The sequence below is a fragment of the Tinamus guttatus genome, unplaced genomic scaffold, assembly GCF_059628265.1.
Source record: "Tinamus guttatus ecotype Peru unplaced genomic scaffold, ASM5962826v1 Tinamus_guttatus_pri_ptg000034l, whole genome shotgun sequence".
NCBI classification, from domain to species: domain Eukaryota; kingdom Metazoa; phylum Chordata; class Aves; order Tinamiformes; family Tinamidae; genus Tinamus; species Tinamus guttatus.
Window position 1 is genome coordinate 264,649 of NW_028288568.1, and position 23,878 is coordinate 288,526.

Below are 23,878 nucleotides of genomic sequence, written 5' to 3' on the forward strand. Positions count from 1 at the left end.
GCCTCTTGATGACGTCAAGTCTACAGAGAAGGATGTGACCTCGCAGTCACCCTCAGAGCCACATCCCTGCTTTTGGGCTATCAAGGACTGGCCCAGCAGTGACCTCACTACCAATATCCAGGCCATGTCCCTGCTGCTGGCCTATCAGGGACTGGCACAGCAGTGACCTCACTAACAAACATCCAGGCCATTTCCCTGCTGCTGGCCTACCAGGTCCTGAGGCAGAAAGGCCAACACAACCAACATCCAAACCATGGGCCTTTTCTGCCTTGTCACCACCGGGCACTGAGGTAACATCACAACAGCCTGTGGGAGCTAAGAGCCCCCTCTGGACTATCCAGAGCAATAAGTGTCCTCAGAGTCAGAATTTGGGGCTATCAGGTGCTCAGGCAGAAAGGACCTCCGAGTACAAAGGGCAGCCATGGCCCTGCTGCTGGCATGTCATGTTCTCACACAGAAGGGACCCTGTCATTGGTCCCAGGGACATGGGCAAGGTTGTTCTCCAGGGCGTGCTTGCTCCTGCAGTGCTTTCCCAGGAGAAGGTCTAGGGAAGAGCAGTGCCCTGGCCCCAGACACAAGTCACCACCTGTGGAGGTCAGCCTAAGGTCAGTAGCAAAGAATGTCCCCTCGGCAGATGGGGGGCTGAGCAGGAGAGGCAGGAGCTGCAGCCACCTGGCCAGCACATGATCAAGGAACTCACTGGACAGCCTCACGTGTGATCAGCGCGTGATCATCTGGTTGATGGGTCGGTTGGGTTTGGGGCTTAACGTGCTGCCAGGCAGGGCAGGGGCTGTCTCCGGGGTCAGAAGCTCTATAAATTGTGTTTAAATAAAGGTCTTTGGTTTCACAACACCAAAAACCATGGTTGCTTCAGACACTGCAAATGGCATCCGAAGCTGGGGCGAGAACACAGGGGAAGCTCACAAAGCCCGAACCAGGCAGTGTAACCCAGCTGAACCAGGAACGGAGCAGGAAGAACTCCAGTGTGCACCCATCGCCTAATTAGAGGACAGCAGCCTGGGAACCACGGGAGGTGGAATGTCTCAAGGGCAGAAACACAGCCTGGATGCACTGCAGCACATGGTGCACGAAGAGAACCGACAGGTTTCTGGGAAGGATTTAGTCACTCTACTAGAGTGGATTCGGGAGAAGGTACCTACTTTCCCGAAGGAAGGCACACTCCAGCGACAGGTGTAGGAAGAACTCGGAAAGGGCCTTAAGGAGGCGATGGCGGATGGTGATACAGCCGTAGTAAAACATGTGAGCACCTGTGGCAGATCATGGTCGCCTTAAAAACGGCCTGGGATCTTCAGGGGGACAAAAGCAATCAGCCACGTGCAGCAGCACCATCAGCACCACCGTATAGGGGGGTGGCTGATCCTCCCTGCGACCATACGTTCGACCCAGGCCCCATGGACCCGGAGAAGGAACCTAATTTACACCCTTAGACCCACATAACGAGGTTACAAAAGGGGACCGAGGGTTGATTCGCTGGGAAATGTTTAGCAGAGAGGCAATTCAGCGGGGGAACTTAGAAATATTAACAGCTATGCCAGTCGTGTATGCGTTGGTGGTGCATTTGACTGAGAAAAACCAAATCCTACCTTAAAAGGGAGAAGCAGGGAAGTGTTTTCAATGTGGAGAGAATGGCCATCTCAAGAAAAACTGCCCCAAAGGCCGGGAGGCGGAAGCAAGCCAGCTCCAGCTCGCTTATTCATGTGCCGTATGGGTCATTGACAGATCCACTTCGAGTGCTGGAATGGATCATTTTACCTCATGGACAGTCAAAAAGAAATTATCACCGCAACAGAAGAATATGCACAGTTAATTCAGAAAGCAACAATGCGCTTAAGAATATTAAACAGCAGCGATCCAAGGTTCATTTATCTTCCTGCAACCAAGGAAAATTTGCAATGATTATTATCAGAACATTTAATCATGCAGATGGCTTTAGCAGACTTTGCAGGACAGATGAACATTCACTATCCCCTGCAGAGGTTGTGGTCAGAACTTCCTAACATTCCCTTATTAGCAAGGTCTCTTTGGCAGCAAACTCCCCTTTCAGGTATTACTGTCTTCACAGATGGATCAGGACAAACTAAAAAGGCTGCCATTGCCTGGAAAATGTCAGCGGACGCAGAGCGGCAAACTGAGGTTCAAGTACCAGGCTCCACACAGCTGGTGGAGCTGGTAGCTGCAACCATGGCTTTTTAAAAATTCACAACTCTAAATCTTAATGTTGGAACAGATTCCTTAAATGTCGAAGGCCTGGTGAAGCGCTTGGAGGGAGCTACGCTTTGAGAGGTTGCCAATCCTTTGCTGATGGCCCAATTGTGAAATTTATGGACTTTGTTAAATCGCTGAGCCAATCACTGCTTTATTACTCACGCATGGTCACATACTGGGGAGAAAAGTCGGGATGTGTGTAAGCACTGGTTAAGATGTTTTGCGGTCATGGATGTTCCAAAAATGATAAAAACAGACAACGGGCCTGTGTATGGTGCTATGCAAACCCAGGACTTCCTTAAACAATGGAGCGTTCAACATATCTTCGATATTCCTCATTCTCCTACTGGGCAGGCAGTTATTGAACACTCGCACCAGACCCTAAAAAATATGTTCATTAAACAGAGAGGGGGAGCTCAGAGAGATGGCCGCCAAGAAAGATTGGATAAAGCTTTATATGTATTTAATTTTTTAAATCGTAATATAGCAGGTGAGAGCTGAGTTACTCAACACTTTGGCCAACGGTCAGAAAATTTACAGCCAAGATCCCAAGTTACCATAAAAGATCTAGTTACAGGGAAGTGGGAAGGTCCAAAAGACTTAGTAACTTGGGGAAGGGGTTATGCTTGTGTTTTGACAGATGGGAAACTAAGATGTGTCCCTTCACGATGTGTATGGCCCTGGCTTTCCTCAGCAGCTGTGCAGCCTTTGTCCCAGACTGGGTCAAACAGCCAAGAAACATATGGGTAACGTTAGCCATGTCAACAACAGACAATCCCTTTCAAACATGTTTAATAGGAGTATTTTCTTGGTTAAGACAGTTTGGGCTTTGGAAGACGCAAATTTTAAAGTTTTTGATTATTAAGTTAATTGTATTTTGCTTGTTGTTAATTGTCTACCTTGTATGTTATCATGTGTGCAATGGTTAATTGATTGATGAACCCATCAAGTGATGACCGCTCAAATAAAAACTAAATAAGGAAGGGGGAGATGTGGAGGTCAGCCTAAGGTCAGCAGCAAAGAATGTCTTGTGGGCAGGTGGGGGGCTGAGCAGGAAAGGCGGGAGCTGCAGCACCATGGCCAGCGCGTGATCAAGAAGCTCCTTGGACAGCCTCGTGCATGACCAGTGCATGATCATCTGGTTCATTGGTTTGTCGGGTTTCTGGGCTCCATGTGCTGCCAGGCAGGATGGAGGCTGTCTCTGGGGTCAGGAGCGCTATAAGTTGCGTTTAACTTAAAGGTCTTTGGTTTCACAACACCGAAGTCTGTGAATCCTTCATACGCTGCAAATTTTCCATTGTCCATCTTTTCCCTGCTGTCTCCCATGCAATTAATGTGGCCTTCCAAGAAAATCCTGCTGCTCTGTGCCCTCCACAAAGTATTTGTGCACAGCATGAAGATCTCTCCTGGCCTTCTCTGGTCTAGGCTGAACAAACATCCCTCTTCCCAGCCTCTCCTTACCTGCCCCATGCTCCAGCCCCTGACCAACTTGTTGTCCCTGTGCTGAACTCCCTTCCATTTGTTTGTTTCCTTGCAGAACTGGAGAGCCCAAATGGGATCTGGTATAGAGGCACGGTGTCCACTGTGCCAAAAAGAGCGATAGAACACGCATGTGGCCCCACTGTCCGTGCTTTCCCAAATAAAAATCCGTGAGGGTGGCCAAACTATGGCACAGGGATCCAAAAGGCCTCCCCTTGCTGACCACTAAGGCACTGAGATGAGATGTGGGTGCCTTTGGCTACCACCAGGACATACCCCTGGGAGTCTCTATGGCAACGACCAGGGCTTTGTGATGGGGGTGGCATCATGTCCCCAAGGCCATTGTGATGAGGCAGTGCCCATGGCAACCAAGGCTGTGTTGGGCCAGAGCACCACCCTCAGGGTCGCACTCTGAGGAGAGCAGCTCCAGCAGAAGGGTCAAGGTTGGGTTGGGGATGGTTTTGGTTTAGTTTTATTTTATTAACCCTCTTGCTGGCTTCTTCCTTGCCTGCTCCACCTCTCCCTTTTCCTCTCCCCTTTATCCTTCTCTGTGCTTTTTCCTCGCCTGCTCCACCTCTTCCTTTAGCTATCCCCCATTGCCTCCTCCTTGCTTCTTCCTCTCCTGCTCCACCTCTTCCTTCAACTCTCACCCTAGCCCCTTTCTGTGCTTCTTCCTCACCTCCTCCACCTCTCCCCTTTCCTCCCAGTTTGGTATCATCTGCAAACTTGCTGAGGGAGCCCTCTGTCCCCTCGTCCAAGTCATTGATGAACAAGTTGAACAGCACTGGGCACAGTACGGACCCCTGGGGGACACCACTGGCCTCAGGCCTCCAACTAGACTTGACCCATTTATCACAACCCTCTGGGTTCTGCCATTCAGCCAGCCCTCAATTCACCCCATTGTCCACTCATCCAGCCTGCACTTCCTGAGCTGCCCTATGAGGATGTCACAGGAGATGGTGTCAATCTATGTGAGGAAAGGAGCTTCCTTCGCGAAAGGAAGAGGTGAAGTGGGTGAGGAAGAAGCACAGAGGAGGGAAAGGGGAAGAGCTAAAGGAAGAGGTGGAGGGGGAGAGGAAGAAGCACAAAAGCGAGAAAGGGGTCAAGGCAAAAGGAGATGGGAGGTGGGTGAGGTATATGCACAGAGGTGGGAAAGGCAGAGAGGAAAGGGGAGAGGTGAAGGGAGTGAGGAAGAAGCACAGAAAGGGGCTAGGGTGAGAGTTAAAGGAAGAGGTGGAGCAGGAGAGGAAGAAGCACAGAGAAGGGTAAAGGGGAGAGGAAAAGGGAGAGGTGGAGCAGGCAAGGAAGAGAGTTAATTAAAAAAAAAAACTAAACTAAAACTATCCCCAAGCCAACCCTAATCCTAACCACAACCCTAAACCTAAACCCTGGTCTTAACCCAAACCCTAACCATAACCCTGACCCTAAATATTAATATAGTCCTAAACTTCTAAGCCTGACCCTAAAGTACAAATAAGCAGTACACACCAGCACAGAGCAGCAGAAGCCAGCTCACACCGATGCACAGCAGTACACACAGGCAAAGACCAGTGCACACCAGCACGCACAGCACACACCAGTAGCGACCAGCACACGCCTGTACAGACTGGTGTACATCAGCACACACCGGTACACATCACTGCAAACCCATGAACTCCAGCAGACACCAGTACAGACCAATGAACACCAGAGCACGCCAGCACACACCAGCACTGACTGGTGAACACCAGCACACCCCAGCACACACCAAGACACACCAGGGCACACCAGTACAGAGCAGTAGATGCCAGCACACCAGTGTGTATACTGGTGTGTGCTGATGTGCACCGGTCTGTATCTGTGTGCACTGCAGTGCACTGCTGTGTGCTGGTGCGTATTAGCAAGCACTGGTATTTCTGCTGTATGCTGGTGTGTACTGGTCTCTGCTGCTGTGTGCTGTTGTGTGCTGTAGTGCACGGGTGTGTAGCTGTCTGCACGGCTGTTTATTAGTGTGCACGCTGGAGTACACTGGTCTTTTCTGGTGTGTGCTGGTGCATAATGGTGTCCACTGCTGTGTAATGATCTATACTGGTGTGTACTGGTGTGCACTGGTGTGCACTCCTCTATACTGGTGTGTAGGGCTATGTGCTGGCATCTGCTTATGTGTAGTGGTGTGTGGTGCTCTGTATAGGTGTGCACTGGTGTCTGCTGGCCTGTAGTGGTGTGTAATGGAGTGTGCTGATGTGCACTCGTGTGTACTGGTGAGCAAGGATGTGTACTGATATGCAGCGGTGTGTGCTGGTGTGTAATGGTGTGTGCTGGTGTGCACTGGAGTGTAATGGTGTGTGCTGGTGTGTAATTGTCCGCACTGGTGTGCGATGGTCTGTACTGATGTGCACTGCTTTGTGCTGGCCAGTATGGGGAGTGGGGTATTGAGCTGCCAGAGGGACCTGCTGCCCACGCAGTACGTGGGGAGCGCTGGTGTGTGCTGGTGTACACACGTGTGTGCTGCCGTGTATGGATGTGTACTCGTTTGCGCTGGTATGTGGTGGTGTACACACGTGTGTGCTGCTGTGTATGGATGTGTGCTGGTTTGCGCTGGTATGTAGTGGTGTGCAGTTTTGTGTGCTAGTGTGTACTGCTATGTATTGGTGTGAGCTAGTGTGAGCGGGTGCTCACTGCTCTACTACTCTGTAATTGTCTGTCCTGGTGTGATGCGTTGTTCAGTGGTGTGTACTGCTTTGTACTGGTATGCATTGGTGCGTACTGGTGTGTGCTGGTGTCTACTGGTGTTCACTGGTGTGAACTCATGTGTAACGGCATGTACCGGTCTGTACTGTTGTGTAGTGGTGTACTCTGGTGTGCACTGCTGAGCACCGGTGTGTACTGGTGTCTAATGGTCTTTACCAGTATGCACTGGTGTTCACTGCTGTGCTCTGGTGTGTGCTGGTGTGTGCTGGTATGTATTAGTGTTCGCTGCTGTCTAACGGCCTTAACTGGTGTGTGCTGGTGTGTACTGGTGTGTTCTGGAGTGTTTTGGTGTGTGCTGGTCAGTATTGGTGTGTACTACACTGTACTCTTGTGCACTGGTGTCCGCTCGTGTTTGCAGGCATGCACAGGTGTGTGCAGGCGTCTCTACCGGTGTGCGCTGGTGTGTGCTTGTGTCCTGGGGTCTACAGCGTGTACACTGTTATGTGCTGGCGTGCGCTGCAGCACTGGTTTGTGCTGGTTTGTGCTGGTGTGTGCTGGTGTGCACTGGAGTGTAATGGTGTGTGCTGGTGTGTAATTGTCCGCACTGGTGTGCGATGGTCTGTACTGATGTGCACTGCTTTGTGCTGGCCAGTATGGGGAGTGGGGTATTGAGCTGCCAGAGGGACCTGCTGCCCACGCAGTACGTGGGGAGCGCTGGTGTGTGCTGGTGTACACACGTGTGTGCTGCCGTGTATGGATGTGTACTCGTTTGCGCTGGTATGTGGTGGTGTACACACGTGTGTGCTGCTGTGTATGGATGTGTGCTGGTTTGCGCTGGTATGTAGTGGTGTGCAGTTTTGTGTGCTAGTGTGTACTGCTATGTATTGGTGTGAGCTAGTGTGAGCGGGTGCTCACTGCTCTACTACTCTGTAATTGTCTGTCCTGGTGTGATGCGTTGTTCAGTGGTGTGTACTGCTTTGTACTGGTATGCATTGGTGCGTACTGGTGTGTGCTGGTGTCTACTGGTGTTCACTGGTGTGAACTCATGTGTAACGGCATGTACCGGTCTGTACTGTTGTGTAGTGGTGTACTCTGGTGTGCACTGCTGAGCACCGGTGTGTACTGGTGTCTAATGGTCTTTACCAGTATGCACTGGTGTTCACTGCTGTGCTCTGGTGTGTGCTGGTGTGTGCTGGTATGTATTAGTGTTCGCTGCTGTCTAACGGCCTTAACTGGTGTGTGCTGGTGTGTACTGGTGTGTTCTGGAGTGTTTTGGTGTGTGCTGGTCAGTATTGGTGTGTACTACACTGTACTCTTGTGCACTGGTGTCCGCTCGTGTTTGCAGGCATGCACAGGTGTGTGCAGGCGTCTCTACCGGTGTGCGCTGGTGTGTGCTTGTGTCCTGGGGTCTACAGCGTGTACACTGTTATGTGCTGGCGTGCGCTGCAGCACTGGTTTGTGCTGGTTTGTGCTGGTGTGTGGTGGTGTGTACTGCTGTGCACTGGTGTGTGTACTGGTTACACTAATGTTCAGCTTGTTCATCAATGACTTGGATGAGGGGACAGAGGGCAGCCCCAGAAAGTTTGCAGATGACACCAAACTTGGGTGGAGTGGCCAACTCTCCTGGGGGCTGTGCTGCCATTCAGAGGGACCTAGGGAGGTTGGAGAATGGGCAGAGAGGAACCTTAGGAGGTTAAACAAGGGCAAGGACTGGATCCAGCCGCACCCAGACTCCTCTCAGAAGGAGTTTGGAAAGCAAGGGGGTCCAATCTGAACCTCGCGACCCAACGGGAGGGTGTCCTTGATGTCCTGTGTGTGTCTTGAACCTCCATGCAGTAGCTAATAAGTGACCTTGCCATAGAATCTCATGAAACCATTGTCATTACCAATAAAACCAATTCCTATTTCTTTCTCATGAGTGAAATGTATTGTGTCACTCACCCACACCACCACTCATTCCGTGACAGCCTGGTAAAGGGGAATCCCACCTGCCATGTATTTGTGCAGTTCATGAGTTAGCTGAATCCTTCTGCAAACCTGGCACTTCTGAACAGACATGTGGAGCCCCAATAAGCCATCTGAATAAGTCATCTGAATCATATATGCACCATGTATCAACAAGCTCCCTTCTTATCCCTGTCTGGGTGTCCTGCCTAGTTAAGAGATGTGAATCAGGACTTCCCGTGGGACATTTCTAACTTTGGTAGATAATCATTATCTGATGAAATAAATTGCAACATTGGAATCTGTATCCTTGTAGTCTTTAGAGAAGGAAAACAGGTTACTCTACTTGACGGAACATATCCCAGAAGGAGGAATCCCAAGGGACAGAGTAATTCATGAATTCAGCTGGGCCGCAGCTCATGGCAACCTGTCAGCACTGCCCAGAGACAGCCGAGTGCAGGAGCAGCTCCTGTGCCAAGAGCAGCAGGGCTGCGGGCACTGCCTGCTGCTGCGGACAGCAGAGGAGAGAGGACAGAGAGGTGAAAGGCAGCGTGGAGTGGGAGGACAGAGGAGAGCTCATGGTGGGAGCAATCTGTGACACGGTAAGTCTCTGTCTGCAGGGTAATGCTGCTGAGGTTTCTGGAGGGGTCTGCAGCACCCCTCCAGCTGATGACTTTCTTTTTTGGGGATTGTTCTCCCTGCTTCTACTTTGCATACACGTCGATGCTTCAGAACAGAAATTCCCTGTCCCAGCATCACAAGGTCAGGGCATCATGGCTACTTCTTCTGGAGCTGGTACAAGACAGTGAAGGCAATGTGGGCACACAGGTTCTTCAGAGCACTGTTCTTCAGAGCAGTGTCCATGCGCCCCAGGGTGCTGTGTGCCCGGGGCAGTGATTCTGTGAGGATCAGCACTCAGCCTGCCAGGGTGCTGCAGGGAGAAGCTCTGGGTGGGAGGAGAGATCCCCCCTGGGCAGGTTCATTCTACTGCTGAGAGGCTGCTGTGTGGGGTCAGGGCTGCTCACAGCTCAGCCTCACCCACACCACATATCTGGAAGGGGCTTTTCAAGAGGACACTCTTGGGAAGCTTCTGTGAAAGGGAAGGGAATATCCAGAGGCTAGGATTTTGTTTTGTATCTTTGACAAGGCAGCAAATGAATGGCACATTCTAGGTTTAGATGCCTGAAGGAGAGTTCTGCAGTGCTGCTCTGAGGGATCAATAGGTCTGCGAGGACCCCAGAATATTCCTTCAACTGCCTTTTCACCTGTGGGCAGCAGCAATATCCCCTTTGCAGCTCTCCTCATTCTCATTGTGCTTAGTCTCACTCTGCTCTCAAGGGGATGGGCTCCAGGGCATTTCTGACCTCCTCTGCAGTCAGATTTCCAGAACAGCAGAGCTGCCTCTCTCCTGCCATGTGCCCATTTCCCATTGCAAGGAGCAGGGTCTGAGAACCACTGCCCTGGATGGACACACTGTCTGGGAGGTGCAACCTGGGGACGGTGCTGCTCTGTCTCTCTGTCCTCCCTTGGCAGCAGTCACAGTGTTTCTCCTCGTTTCCCTGCCTCTCCTTTCTGCTCTTGTCCTGGCAGTCAGCTGGGGCTTCAGCTACAAATTCAGATACTCACCCTGAGGTCCTGCCATGGAGGTGTCTGAAGAGGGGCAATGTGCCCAGGGTGCTGGGCAGCGTCATTGGAGGGGCTGCAAAGGGGTTGACTCTCCCTTTAGGAGACCCTGTGACTGTCAGGACACGTGACTGTCTCTGTTGTCCTGCTGGGGTTGTGAGCTGCCCTCCAGGGCAGGATTCAGTGCACAGAGTCTTTGCCATGTAAGGAGCAGTGTCCTGTTCTCTCCATCACATATCCACCTTGAACTTCGAGGGAGAGCAGATTTAAATGAGTGCTTTGAAAATAGCCTTCTATGATCTCAAAAGAATCCAGGTTTGTCTGGAGGAACAAGGCAGATGGACTGAACAGCATTCCACATTGTTCCCTAAGAAGTAGAGACCCCATTTCTATCTCCAGTCTGCTTAATGGTCACATTTGCAGGAATAGAGAGATCTGTCTTTATTTGCATGCCAATAAAGACATGCAAAGAACCTGACCAGATATGATGGCAGAATCTAAAAATTTCCAAAATAAGTAATTTTAAAACAAAATGCTAAAACCCCCTGCTGCACCCCAAACTCCTTGGAAGTGTGTGTGGGAATATGAAAAGACCCTTTATCTTAAAGGTGGATGTCCTGTGACATCAACTCTGAACAGAAGAGATATCAAGAACCAGCCCTTTATACACATTGGCATAGAGTAACTCAGGCTCCGGCTCCTCCCAGAACACTCAGCTGGAGCAGGGACTGAGGAGCTGACTGAAGGCGACAGTAAGAAGAAGGAATTACTGTGAGTTGGGACGGGGTTGAGAAGCATTTGTATGAAAAATGGAAAGTTTATTTCAGAGAAAATTCTTCTAAGCTATTACTGCCTTTTCTTCCCTACACAGTTTTCCTGAGCACAATAGAACAGATGTCCAACAGCAGCTCCCTCAACGAGTTCCTCCTCCTGCCATTCTCAGACAGGCGGGAGCTGCAGCTCTTGCACTTCTCGCTCTTCCTGGGCATCTACCTGGCTGCCCTCCTGGCCAACGGCCTCATCATCACAGCCGTAGCCTGCGACCACCGCCTCCACACCCCCATGTACTTCTTCCTCCTCAACCTCTCCCTCCTCGACTTTGGCTGCATCTCCACCACTGTTCCCAAATCCATGCACAATTCCCTGATGGGCACCAGAGCCATTTCCTACTTGGGATGTGTTGGGCAGGTCTTAAGTTTTACTATTTTCATATCAGCAGAGTTTTCTCTCCTCACAGTCATGGCCTATGACCGCTACGTTGCCATCTGCAGACCCCTGCACTATGGGACCCTCCTGGGCAGCAGAGCTTGTGTCAAAATGGCAGCAGCTGCCTGGGCCAGTGGCTTTCTCACTGCTCTCCTGCAAACTGGGAACACATTTTCCCTGCCACTCTGCCAAGGCAATGTGGTAGAGCAGTTCTTCTGTGAGACCCCTCAGATCCTCAAGCTCTCCTGCTCACACTCCTACCTCAGGAAAGCTGGGATTATTGTGGTTACTGGCTGTTTATCCTTTGGGTGTTTCGTTTTCATTGTGTTGTCCTACGTGCAGATCTTCAGAGCTGTGCTGAGGATCCCCTCTGAGCAGGGCCGGCACAAAGCCTTTTCCATGTGCCTCCCGCACCTGGCCGTGGTCTCCATGTTTGTCAGCACAGCAATGTTTGCGTACCTGAAGCCCCCCTCCATCTCCTCCCCAGCTCTGGATCTGGTGCTGGCTGTTCTGTACTCGGTGATGCCTCCAACAGTGAACCCCCTCATCTACAGCATGAGGAACAAGGAGCTCAAGGATGCCATTAGGAAAGTGATTTCATGGACCTATTTAAGCAGTGGTAATTTTTCCACATCTCTCCACAGGTGACTCTTTCTGTATCCCATAACTGGATTGAGCATTGTTTCTTCATGTTATTTTTATTATGACTTTTACTAGTGATAATAATTGTTATCGTGTTTGGACACAACTACTTGTATTCATTCCCCTTTTTACAGTGTCTTCTCTTTCTCACCTGATACTCTAAATTCTGTCAAATGCTGGACAAGGACTGGATCCTTAACAGTATCTCTAATAAAGTAATTTCTACCAGTACAGTGCGTGAAAGCTGGGCTTTTCCTCCAAAGCTGGTGTCAAGAATAGGCTTAAGGACTTGCACCCCTCAAGAGCCTGCTGCACAGGATTCTCCATGGATTCAGCAACACGGAGCTCAGAATCATGTAATGATCTTTTAGAGACCAAGGGCTGGTTTGAGAATTCACCTATCAGAGTCCAGGGATAGTGGAGAGGCTGGATGGTCATGCATTTACACATGCACAGCTCTCCTACGTATTAAGGCACAGTGTCAGATGGCTGTTCTCATGGAGGGGAAGGTGGCGGTGTCAGGAGAGCACAGAGATCCTCCTGGGACAGCATATGCCTGGGATGGACTGTGAGTAGAGCCTCATAAAGGGAGAGGTCCTCAAAGATGGAGTTTCTTAGAGGTAAAGCACTGGGTATTCACAGGCAAAAGAGGACTCTGCAGTCTCAGGAGAGGCAGGGAGGAGTAAACTGTCAGGAAGAAGGGAGAACGGAGAGCCCTCTGGGTCACCATCTATCAAATACCAGGGGCAGGATGTATAGGCACAATGGACAAAATGAGCGCCCTTGGAAATTCTCTGCAGTCCAGGTGCCCTGGACTGTGCAGTCATCTGCAGTCCCCCAGAGGGATTAGAGGTCGTGATACCCATTTGGTTGGGTCTGACTCCTACCCCTAGTCACAGGGGCAGTGAAATGTCACCCTTAGCCGCTTTATTCCCTTCTCTCCTCCCTCCATATCCTTCCCAGCTCTGGATCTCTCTGTACTGGCCATTCGGTACTCAGTGGTGCCTCCAGCACTGAACACCCTTGTCTACAGCATGAGGAACAAGGAGCTCAAGGAGGCACTGAGGAAACTTCCTCAATGGGTACAATGTCAGTGCCAAAACCTGTCCTGTGTGCAGTCACTTGTCATGCCGATGTACTTGGCATGAAACATGTGCTCTTCATTTATTTCTTTCTGAATTTTGACTCTTACCTTCCTGATAAAATAATAATAAATAATTATTTAAAATACAATACAACAATACAGCAGGAACAAAAGGCGCACTAGGGAAAATACAGGCCTGCTGCTAAATGGGCCAAGAGTCCTGGTGAGAGAGGACACAGAAAAGGCCACGTTTGCCTCAGGCTTTAGTGCTAAGAGTGACCCTCAGGAATCCTAGGCCATGGAGACCATGGAGAAATGGAGAAAGGAAGACTTTCCCTTGCTGGAGGAGGATCTGAGTAGGGCTCACTTCAGCAAACTGGACACCCACAAAACCATGGGCTCTGAGGGGACTCTCTTGCACTGTTCAGTGCCCATGTCAGTGCCCAGAGCTCCATGAACTGGAAGAAATCGAGTCCCTCCAGTTACACTGCTTGTACCTCTGGCCCTTGGCAAGCAACCTGCACACATCAGAGACTCTCTGAGCACCGCCTGATAGATGCAAAAAGGGGCTCATTGGAATGCTGCATTTATGGCACTGCATCTCGCACTGCTTTCATGCCTCCTGATGGTTAGCTTGCTTCCTTTTACCCCTTCTCTGTTTGTCACACTGCACCATTGCATGTGTCACGATCACATCTCAAAGTGCACAAGTGGCAGTTTCTCCTCTGGTGTTATTCCTGTGTTTCCCACCTCAGACAACTTCACCTGCCACCTGCATGGTCAAAGTGACAACTGGGAATAGAAGAAGCTGAGCGCAAGGAAGGACCTTGCTCTACCTTGCTTGGTCTTGTTACAGGCATTGCCTGGTTCAGGCTGGGCTGCTTTTTCTTGGAGAGCAGCAAGAGAAGAGGCATCTTTCCCTTCTTTCAAAAGTCCTCAGGCAATAATTTGCATTCTGCTTGTAACACACACTTGTTTCTCAGGGCCATAAGGGCAGGGGGCTTGGGGCATGCAAAGGAGCACGATGAGAAAGAAGAGCACCGGCACAGCTCAGCACTGGAACTGAGCTCTTTTTCTCCTTGGAGGGTGGTCGGGAGGGGGGATTAGCGGTGGTGTCACAGTCACCCACGGGATGGAAAGCCATGCTGTCACACACAGCATGTGGCCCTTCCTCTACAGTCCTGCACTCCTGCCTTTCACAGGATGGGGAGGTGTGTGCTGAGAGGGATTCTGGCTGAAAATGAGCCCTGCCAGGATGAAGAGGGTCACAGGGGAAGAGGACTGCTGCTTCCAGGGCTTGTCTGAACCTACAGCAGCTCATGGATGTTACTAAAACACAGTTGAGCCACGAGACACTGAACAATCTTGACCTGCGATCAGAAGAAAACTACAAGGACTGATCCTGATCTTTGTCCTCCTTGAGCCTGGAAAAAGGAAAGACAGTTTTACTTGCCACCAATGCCCCACTGCATTTTAAGTGAACGTGCTCTAAGGCAGGACCCGAGATGACAAGATCCACGCCTCCAGGCCATCTGCTGACTGCTATGTAGAGCCCAGAAATCAGGTTTGGACAGAAGAAAGGACAGAAAGCATGGAGCTCTGGAGAGTTTTCCTTCTTTCTTTACATCACAGGATCCAGGAAGGAGGAATTTGTGATTCGAATAAGAAACATCACATGAAAACCAGGAGACCCGTTTACCAAATGAAGAGTACAGTAACACTTCCCTGCTCACTACCCTGGAGCAGGCAACTGCTGCCTGAGAGAACTCCAGATACAACTTGTGTCCTTGGTACCTCTTCAGAGCTGGCTGGAAGCACTTGTGGTCCCCTCCAACTGATCTTGATTTGAGGGTGACCAAGTGCAGGAAGCAGCACCAGACCAGAAGAACAGCTGCCTTCAGAAATACTGTGGCCTGCAAGGCTGAAAATCAGAGGCCAACCTTGCATCATGAGAGCTGCAATGGACATCTGCAAAGAGCATGGTGTTTTGCCAATTGACTGGGGCAGATGGGGCGATGGAAAGAAACAGACACCACTGGAAAGAATTGTCTTATTTCACTATTAATATTAAGGCAGTACAGAATGATAAATTTAACAAAATAAGCTTATTACACACTCAGGTTTAGCAACAGACAAAATAGGCAAGGTAATGCACCTAACCATTACTATATGAGAAAGGGAATAGTGATTAAAAGATACATCACCAATTGCCTAAATATGCTACTGTCATCCAGATCCGCAGTTGCTGGGGAGTCCCTGTTGTGGTGAGGATTTAGAGAACCCTCCCGGCAACTGGGAGGTCTTACGTGGTGCATCCACCCGTGAGGTCTCCAAAATCGCGGCAAGAGTGTCCATCTTTCATAGAGCCAAATCAGCAAATCATGATAACTTGCATTTTGTTTGTGAGCGGTGACATCTGGTGTGGCATACTTTCCTTATCATGTGGGATGGGGATCTGGTCAGAGCCCAGGCCTCGGATGGGAGGGTTCCCTTCAAGGTCAAAAACAGTCGCACGAGAGCTTAAAAAAGCTACACTTTAATAAGTCTCTGTGCAAGCTGGCATGAGCAATTCTACAGGCGAGTGTTGTGTCCTGCAAAGGCGGTGCCGTATTCATCTCTAAGTCAACCCCGACTCGGGCCTGTTGTTCAGGCCCTGGCACTTCAGTTCCTCATGTTCCACTCTGTCGTTGACGCACAAGGTTATATTTGTCCCCACATTGTGGGGCTGCCAAGAGATTTCCTTGGTAGTGGGAAGCAGCGTGAAAAGAGGAAACAGGACCAAAATACAGCTTGGGAAGCTCACATTGGGCAACAGGATGAAGAAATATCACTTAAAGGGTAGAGCAGTGGTGCTAAAGGGCACCCAGAGCGAGTCTGTCACCACCCATGGCTTTGTGTTTCAAGAAACAGCCACTGAGGATGGAAAAGCCATCAAGGAAGGGAAGGAGAACCTCTTGTGAGAACTTCCTGGGGAAGCAGATTGGGTGTCCATAGTCTGCAGGGACACAGGAGCAGGTCTAGGATGACCTGTGGTAGAGATGGCCAAGGGCGCTGCCAAGGCCCCAACACAATGGAGGTCTTTATCTTCTTGACTATGGCTGTTGTGTCTATCACCGAGGCTACTCCAAATCATCAGGACTTCTTTGCCCCTTCTGGGGACCTGGGAGGTGTCGTGTGTTTTTCCTGCACTCAGCATTGCACACCCTCACCCAAACACTGATGCCAAGGAGGACATGGGCAACACATGGAGGAAAGGATCTCCCTTCCCAGGGTTTCTCTGCCTGTGCTCTGCCATTTTCCTTGATAAAACACATCAAAGGTATTCGGCATGAGAGCCACATGAGTTTTTCCTCTACCTAACTATTACCAATGATTATATTTTTTACCTTTAATCAGCCCCTGGTGAGTTGTTGTAGTTAATGGCCTCACTGGGATCCATTAATGCTCTACAAAACTTTAGGGTTTCCTTCTGATTTTGACTTCTTCAGTGATTTCTTCAATCTCCTTTCAAAGCTGCAGTTCATGGAGTCAGCTCCAAGTACTGCATGGAGCTCATTAAAAAGCAAAAAGCTGTGATAAACTAGGACTCTCTTTGCAATTTCCTTCAAGTGACCATGGCTAATTGAAGAGGTTTGGGGAGTGTAACTTAAAGATGAAGACAACAATCATATACAAGTATTTCATCTTTTTAAGGTTTTACATTATTATTCCAAAGAAGAGGTGATAGCACACTGCCAATTCACAGCCATCCAGAGCGACTCCTAATGAAGTCAGGAAAGGCAGGAAAAGCCGTGTCCCAGAGATGAGGCACTGTATGCACAATCTTCCTCCCCATCTCCCCAGCTCTACCATTTCTCTCATCAGCCTCTTGGGAATTTAAGTCACTCTTGCTGAAAGCCAGCCTTAGTCCACCAAAGTCTGCATTGAATGTTATAGCTCACCTGCCCCAATTACCACCTGCTTTACTTAGACAACTGGCTGCCAACAGGCATAGGAGGATCTTGTTTTAGTTACAAGGAAACAAAAAAGAGCAAAGTATAGTTTCATGGAAAATAATGACACTCTTTGAATGTATGCTAAGTCCATACAAGCCATACATACAGTTGGAACTTGGCTAATGGGGCAGACTACAGAGAGACAGAGCAAGCTCTAACCTCCCTAAAGGGCAAACCAGCCGCTCGGTCTCTGAGTGAACAGAGTTTCAGGAGGAGTCACATTGTGTCCGCAAGGTGTTCTAAGAGGATGCTTGAAATTGTCACTTTAAACAAGACATGTGGGAATGGAGGGAATAGAGGAAATGGCCGGAAACTGAAACATCAAAAATTCCATAGGAACTTAAGGAAAAATTTCTTAACAGTGAGGGTGACAGAGCACTGGAACAGGCTGCCCAGAGAGGTTGTGGAGTCTCCTTCTCTGGAGATCTTCAAAACCCGTTTGGACGCAGTCCTGTGCCACGTGCTCTAGGTGTCCCTGCGTATGCAGGGGGGTTGGACTAGATGATCTCTAGAGGTCCCTTCCAACCCTAAGCATTCTATGATTCTATGAATGGGAGACTTAGGTAGATGCACAGGAGACAGGGGAGAGAATGGGCCAAGACTCCCAGCATGCAGAGCTGGGCTCACAGCATCATTGCCACATCCCTGGCAGGACTCCAGGGAGATGGGGTTTCTCTTCTTTAAGATGGTCTCCAGGACTAAGCAGAGATGAGGAGGAGCACGAAGGGAGGATGCAGGGATTGTTGTTCGCCAGCTTCATCATCTGCAGAGCAGGGAGCTGGTCATCTCACAAACTGCTGATGGAGTCAAATCAGGTGGGGACTGATGAGTGAGATGGAGACTGCTGGATCAACACCCGCAGCCTAGACCTCGGTTCTTCTTCCCAGTGATCCTGCTGCTTCCACCAAGGCTCCCAGCTTCAGGAGCTCCTTCCCGAGGTGTCACACAGAAACTGTCACTGCAAAGACCCCTGTGGATCCCAGGCTGTGGCAGTAGCTGCTCAGGGCTGGAGGCTGCCACAAGAGTCCTGCCTGAGGGTCCCACCTTGCTCAGGGGACAATGGGGCAGACAGGACTCCTGGGGCTGGGGCTTCCCCGAGCCCCAAGGCTCCCGTGGGGCAGCTCCAACCCTTGTGTGGGTGCTGGGGGCAGAAGGAGAGAATCCAGGGCAGGTTTCCCTGGCACTGGCTGCCCCTCTTCTCCCCCACGCCGGGGTGGGCAGTGCTGGCTGAGCCCAACACAGCAGCTCACACAGCCCCCAGGCCCCCACACCAGCACCCCCAGCACCCCCAGCCCCGAGCTGGGCTCCCCTCCCTGCCCCGGCCCCGCACAGCCCCCAGCACAGCCAGGAGCCCCGCGGGGCCTCACAGCCAATGGCTGCGCTGGGCACGAGGAGGTCAGTGCTGCCGCAGCCCCTGATAGGCCAGCTGCAGGGAGAGGGCGTGGCCGCTGCTTGGGAGGTCCCCGCTGCGGGCAGAGCTGATTGGGCAGCAGCAGGGCTGGCTCTGCCTGGTGACTGTGAGGTCACCGCTCCCGCAGCGCCTCATTGGGCAGCAGCCGGGCCCTGCGGGGCTCTGCGCTGCTGAGATCATCTCCGCGGAGCAGCTGCTGAGCCCGGGCTGGGCTCCTGGCGGGGAAGGGCTGGGGAGGCCATTGCTGCCCTGGAGGGCAGGGCCAGAGAGCTGGGTGGGACGGCGCTGTGACGTCATGTCTTTGTGAGTGCCTGATTGGCCGGCAGCAGGCAGGCAGGCGTGGGCGGTGGGTGGGGGGTCTCTGTGGTGAGAGGAGCTGAGAGGGCAGCAGTGGTTCCTGTGTGGGGAAGGGCTTTGAGGAAGCTGCTGTCTCTGAAGGCCACAGGCAGCAGCAGGGATGTGGTGGGTTTGCACCTGTGAGGTCACCTCCATGTGAGCAGCTGATGGGTCAGGAGAAGTCCCATGTGCTTGTTGCAAGGCCTTGGAGGACTGGAAGGGAATGGAAGAGATGGAGAATTGGGCTTGCTGTGTTTTGGGGTTCTTTGGGGTGTCTACTGCCATGTGTGGTGCTTAGCCCAGTGTGTCTTTGATGCAGAGGCAGGTGTAGGCTGAGGACCCTCTGTTTAGATGTGCAGGTAGTGGCGTGCTGCAGTGCGGGGTGTCCCCAGTGTCTTGATGCTCAGAAGGGAGGAGGTGTCTGCAGAGAGCAGTGCTCTGCTGCCTGCCACCCCAGGGTCCTGCTGGGAGAGGACTGTTGGTTTCCCTGTTCTCTCCTTTGAGCATCCTGGTGCAACCCAGGGGTTCTTGCAGTTGGGTGGTTTCTGTCAGCTGATGTTCAAGCTTGCAGTTTCTGAAGGTCCTGTTGATTACCTGAGTCTTTGGGATTTGAGTCACTGTGGTGGAGTAGGTTACCTACTCACTCCTTTAAAGGCTTTCTGTTGAAGCTGGACCCTCATTGCATCTTCCCATCGCAGCACGAATCCCTTGTGATCCCTCCTAGGAATGGGTAGTTAATCAAAGCAGTCAGAGGCACTTTGTGCCTACGCAGACACTTGCAGATAAGGAGATGCCCCCTCACAAGATTCAGGTCTCTCTGTGTGGTGGGTGGCTCTGAGATACCTGTCCTTGGTCAGTGGTGGAGACAGAAGGAGGCCCACTCTATACCCTGGCGTCTCTCCCCTTTCTCTCTCCTGTCTCCTCTGTGTCTGCTCAGTCACTGACCCTGCACTAGGGTCATGAGAAGTATTGGTTTAGAGAGCTCCCCTGAAGCTATGACAAGTTGTGGAGCCTGATGGAGGAAGTCTGGGACGTGGCTGTTTCCCCTGACCCTACTCCCAGCCCAAGGGTTGAGGAAGGTCCAGTGATTTTGGTGTTGGTGGTTTGGATTTCTTTTGACATCCCCAAGTCCTACATGGGCCAAGCTCGGGCAGCCGGGAAAATCCCTCCTCTCTAAGGTCTTGCATCAGAGGCTTTTCCCTACTTTTTGTAGAGAAGCGCAGGCAGGTCTGAGATGTCCAAAAACAGTATGGCCCACATCATGACCGAGGGCCCACAGGAGCTTTATGGCTCTCCCATTTACACATGTCCTGCTTAAGCTGACAATTTCTGACACCATCTTTACAGGACATGAGCTGACCATTGCAAAACCACAGTCTTGTGACTCCTCCTGTTACTCTCTGTTCCCTCAGAGACTCAGTTGCTGGTTTGCGCTTCAGGGAGTCTAAAGCTTGTTCTGTCTTTCAGGAAGACTGTCCCTTGTGTTGACATGTTGGACATAGCCTACACTCGAAGAGCATGATTGGCATTTATAATATTATGTCATGCTCTATTTATGTTTCTTTGCAGCTGAGAAAAATCCTGTGTTTATTTGCAGCTTTCTCTAAGGCAAGCAGGTGGGAGTTGGGACGGATGAGCTGCTACCTTCAGTTGCAAACTTTAGAGGAACAGGGAAGCTTCTAATGAGAGTGATGGAAGTCCCAGGTGACTGACGAGAAGAATAGCAGGGATTGATGAGAAGAATGGGGAGAGGGGAGGAAGAGTGTCCCACTGGCACCTAAGGTGTGGGACACTGGTTTTCCTACATGTCCAGACTTCATTAGGAGTCATTCTGGATTGATACGAATTGGAGAATGCTGCTGTCACTTACTCTGGAAACTGAATAACAATAAAAACATTAAATGCTTTAAAAGCAGAAATGTTTGTATATTATTGATGTCTCCAGCTTTCATCTACGCTCCCAAAACCTCTCCAATTATCCATGCAAGTCTTGATGAAAATTACAGGGAGAAACATGGTTTGTGAGAGCTTTCTGTATTTTAATGAGCCCCCTGGTGTATTTGGTGCTGAGCCCATGTAACCCAGTTAAGCCCAGTAACCTCAGTTACTGAGAGGGGACTGAACAAAATGTTCAAAAATTCAAAGTGAAAATCAACCCCAACATTTTGTTGAGTTTTAATGGGTCCCACTGATAGTTGTTAGCAGCAAAGACTGCCCAGGGACTGATTAGAGCAGAAAATTGTCATCACTGATAACAGGTAGGCAGAGAAAACGTGCAGGTGGCTCTGATGCCACATTAACCCTTGGTGTGTTTTATCAGTCGAAATGTCCAAGCTCAGCCGCTGCGTTTCTGGGAAGGGAGATCCTTTCACCCACATGTTTTCCAAGTCCTCCTGGGGACAGTGTGTGTGGGGGGAGGGGGATGTGCAATGCTCAGTGCCGGACAATGATATGACACCTTTCAAGGTGTCAGCAAGAGGGACACTGAGGCCCAGTGTCTCCTGACAGACCTTGGTGGCAGAGACAACAACCACAGTCAAGAGGATGAAGACCTCCTCTGGTGTCTGTGAGCCCAGGCAGAGCCTTTGTCTGTCTCCACCAGAGCCTGTCCCATGCTGGTTCATACCTGCAGCTGTGTCCATGCATCCTGCAGACACTCAGCCTGCTTCCCCAGTCACAGCCCTGAAGCCCCAGAAATGCCTGAAGGCTGCAGAGGACACAGAAATCATTCTGTCTTAAGCTAGGTCTTAGCTTCCATCTAAGCTCCTGAGCTGAGCCTGGCTCCTGGGACAGCGGGATCCCATGGCAACTTGGCTGCAGAGAGACAGCTCTGCCCAGAAGCAGAGCTCTTAAAGGAGCACCAAGACTCAGGGCACTGCCCACAGGCACCAGGCTGGGATGAGTCGCTCATAAGTGAGGGACAGGTGAGGGGCAGTTGGGAATGGAAGGGCAACTGAGAACTCACTGCAGGGAGAAATCATAACAGCCTGAGATATGGAAAGTGTCTGTCTGCAGGACAACACTGCTGTGGTTACTGGAAGGATCTTTTGAATGTAGCACCTTCCCCAGCTAGGGTGGCTCTCCCAGCTTCTCCTGCTTGGAGCTGGTGGTGCTTTGGAGTAGGGATTCCCAGCCAGACCATCAAAGGGACTAGGCATCACGGCTGCCTTCTCCCTGGGATAGTGCAGGGGTGTGAAGCCAATGAGTGCACCCAGGTCTGCATGGGCTGCAATTCAGAGCAGTGTCCCTGTGCCGCAGGGTGCTGTGTGCCCAGGGCAGTGACTGCCACCTGCGAGGGTCAGCACTCATACTGCCTGGGATATCCCCATGGTGCTGCAGGGAGAAGCTCTGCATGTGAGGAGAGACTCCCATAAGGACGGGTTCTTTTCTGAAAGAGCCTTTTCAAGAGGACAGTGAAGGCAGTGTTAATGTCTAAGATGAGGAGATTTCTTGTGTCCTCTTTGCGAAGTGCTGGGGGTGTATGGAAAGGAAATGCCAGGTTAGAGCTGGAACCTGACACTATAGTCCTTTAAATGGAGAGATCTGTGAGGAACCTCAGAAAACCCCTGCCCCCCTCCCCTGACTGCAGACAGCACCAGCATCACCTTCTCTGGCCTCACCAGGTTTGTCTGACCTTCTCCTTACTACCTGCAGAGAGATGTCCCTGGACAGCGTCCTGCTGCTGAGATACTGCTGTAGGGCAGAGTGAGTGTCCAGGGGGTGGGATGGGTTGTGTGGCACTGGCAGGGAGAAGACATGGGCAAGAGGAACTGCTGCCATCAGGAAGAGCTCCAGCAGTGGAGATAAAATCAGCAAATGGGAGGGAACTAGAAACATAATCACTGTGCGAGGGGGGATTTGGATCACTTCCCCCCAGTCTGTCCCTGCAATGCGGATGTCTTCCTCTAAGCAAAGCCCCATGTCTCCTCTCCCACCCCTCAAGGCCATGGGGTCCCAGCCGTGAGTCCGCTCCTTGGTAGAAGAGGGGCTGTGTCTCTCCTGCAGCCTGGTCCTTTCCCACTGCAGGAGCAGGGGACTGAGAGGGACTGTCTGGAGATGTTGCTGTCTGGGCAGTGGCGTGCACAGCTTGGGGAGGTGAAGACTTTCCCCAGTGCTCCTCTGTCCGTTACTCCTTACTGTCCCTTTGCATAAGGTTCATAGTATTGCTCTACATTTCTTCACCTCTCGTTCTGGTCTGGTTCTTGCTCCCTCGAGCTAAGGACAGGGAGTCAGCTGCAGTTAAGGCAGAAACTTCCCTCTCCCACTGCATTGTGTCAAGCAAGAGTGAAGATATTAAGATGCTTGGAGGACAGGGTCCATTTCAGGCACTTCTGTTCAAAAGGGTAAGTTGGAGATGAATCCTTCCCAACATTTTTTTCTTTTAGAAAGAGCTGTCATGAGCGATGCCATTTGCACAAGAGTGATTAGAGAATATTGCTATTGAGTCACTGGATCAAATCCCCTTCACTCAGTTCATGGTGCCCATCCCCTGGTCTCCTCACCGAATACATGACACAGTTGTAAACCTCCATTTACACCACCTAGAAGAGCAGGACTGACTGACACAAGCACAGATGAAGAGCACACTCAGCCAGCACAAACCAGAGGTCAGACAAGGGAGCTGAACAAGGTAAAGGAGAGAGGCAATGTGGGATTACTAAGAGGAGTAGAAGGAGTTCTGCTCAGAGAAGGACTTTCACTCAGAGAAGCCTATTCTAACGTGTTGATGCTTTTTCCTCATTGGACAGTGCTCCAAAACAACAGCAGCTCCTTCAATGAGTTCCTCCTCCTGCCATTCACAGACACGCGGGAGCTGCAGCTCTTGCACTTCTCGCTCTTCCTGGCCATCTACTTGGCTGCCCTTGTGGGCAACGGCCTCATCATCACAGCCATAGCCTGCGACCACCGCCTCCACACCCCCATGTACTTCTTCCTCCTCAACCTCTCCCTCCTCGACCTGGGCTCCATCTGCACCACTGTCCCCAAATCCATGGCCAATTCTCTGTGGAACACCAGGGCCATTTCCTACTTAGGATGTGCTGCACAGGTCTTTATGTTTGCTTTTTTAATTTCAGCAGAGTTTTCTCTCCTCACAGTCATGGCCTATGACCGCTATGTTGCCATCTGCAGACCCCTGCACTATGGTGTCCTTATGGACAGCAGAGCTTGTGTCAAAATGGCAGCAGCTGCCTGGGCATCTAATTTTCTCAATGCTCTCCTGCACACCTGGAACGCATTTTCCATACCACTGTGCCAAGGCAA

General features: G+C 50.9%; 1 protein-coding gene across 1 annotated transcript in view; it reads left to right on the forward strand.

The window, feature by feature from the left end:
- Positions 1-23,878, forward strand: part of LOC148596036 (olfactory receptor 14C36-like) — a 54,841-nt gene that overhangs the window by 19,286 nt on the left and 11,677 nt on the right. Inside the window, exon 2 of the mRNA XM_088532829.1 lies at positions 11,594-11,767. Within this exon, the coding sequence (XP_088388955.1) occupies positions 11,594-11,767 (174 nt within the window). The remainder of the gene's footprint in view (positions 1-11,593; positions 11,768-23,878) is intronic.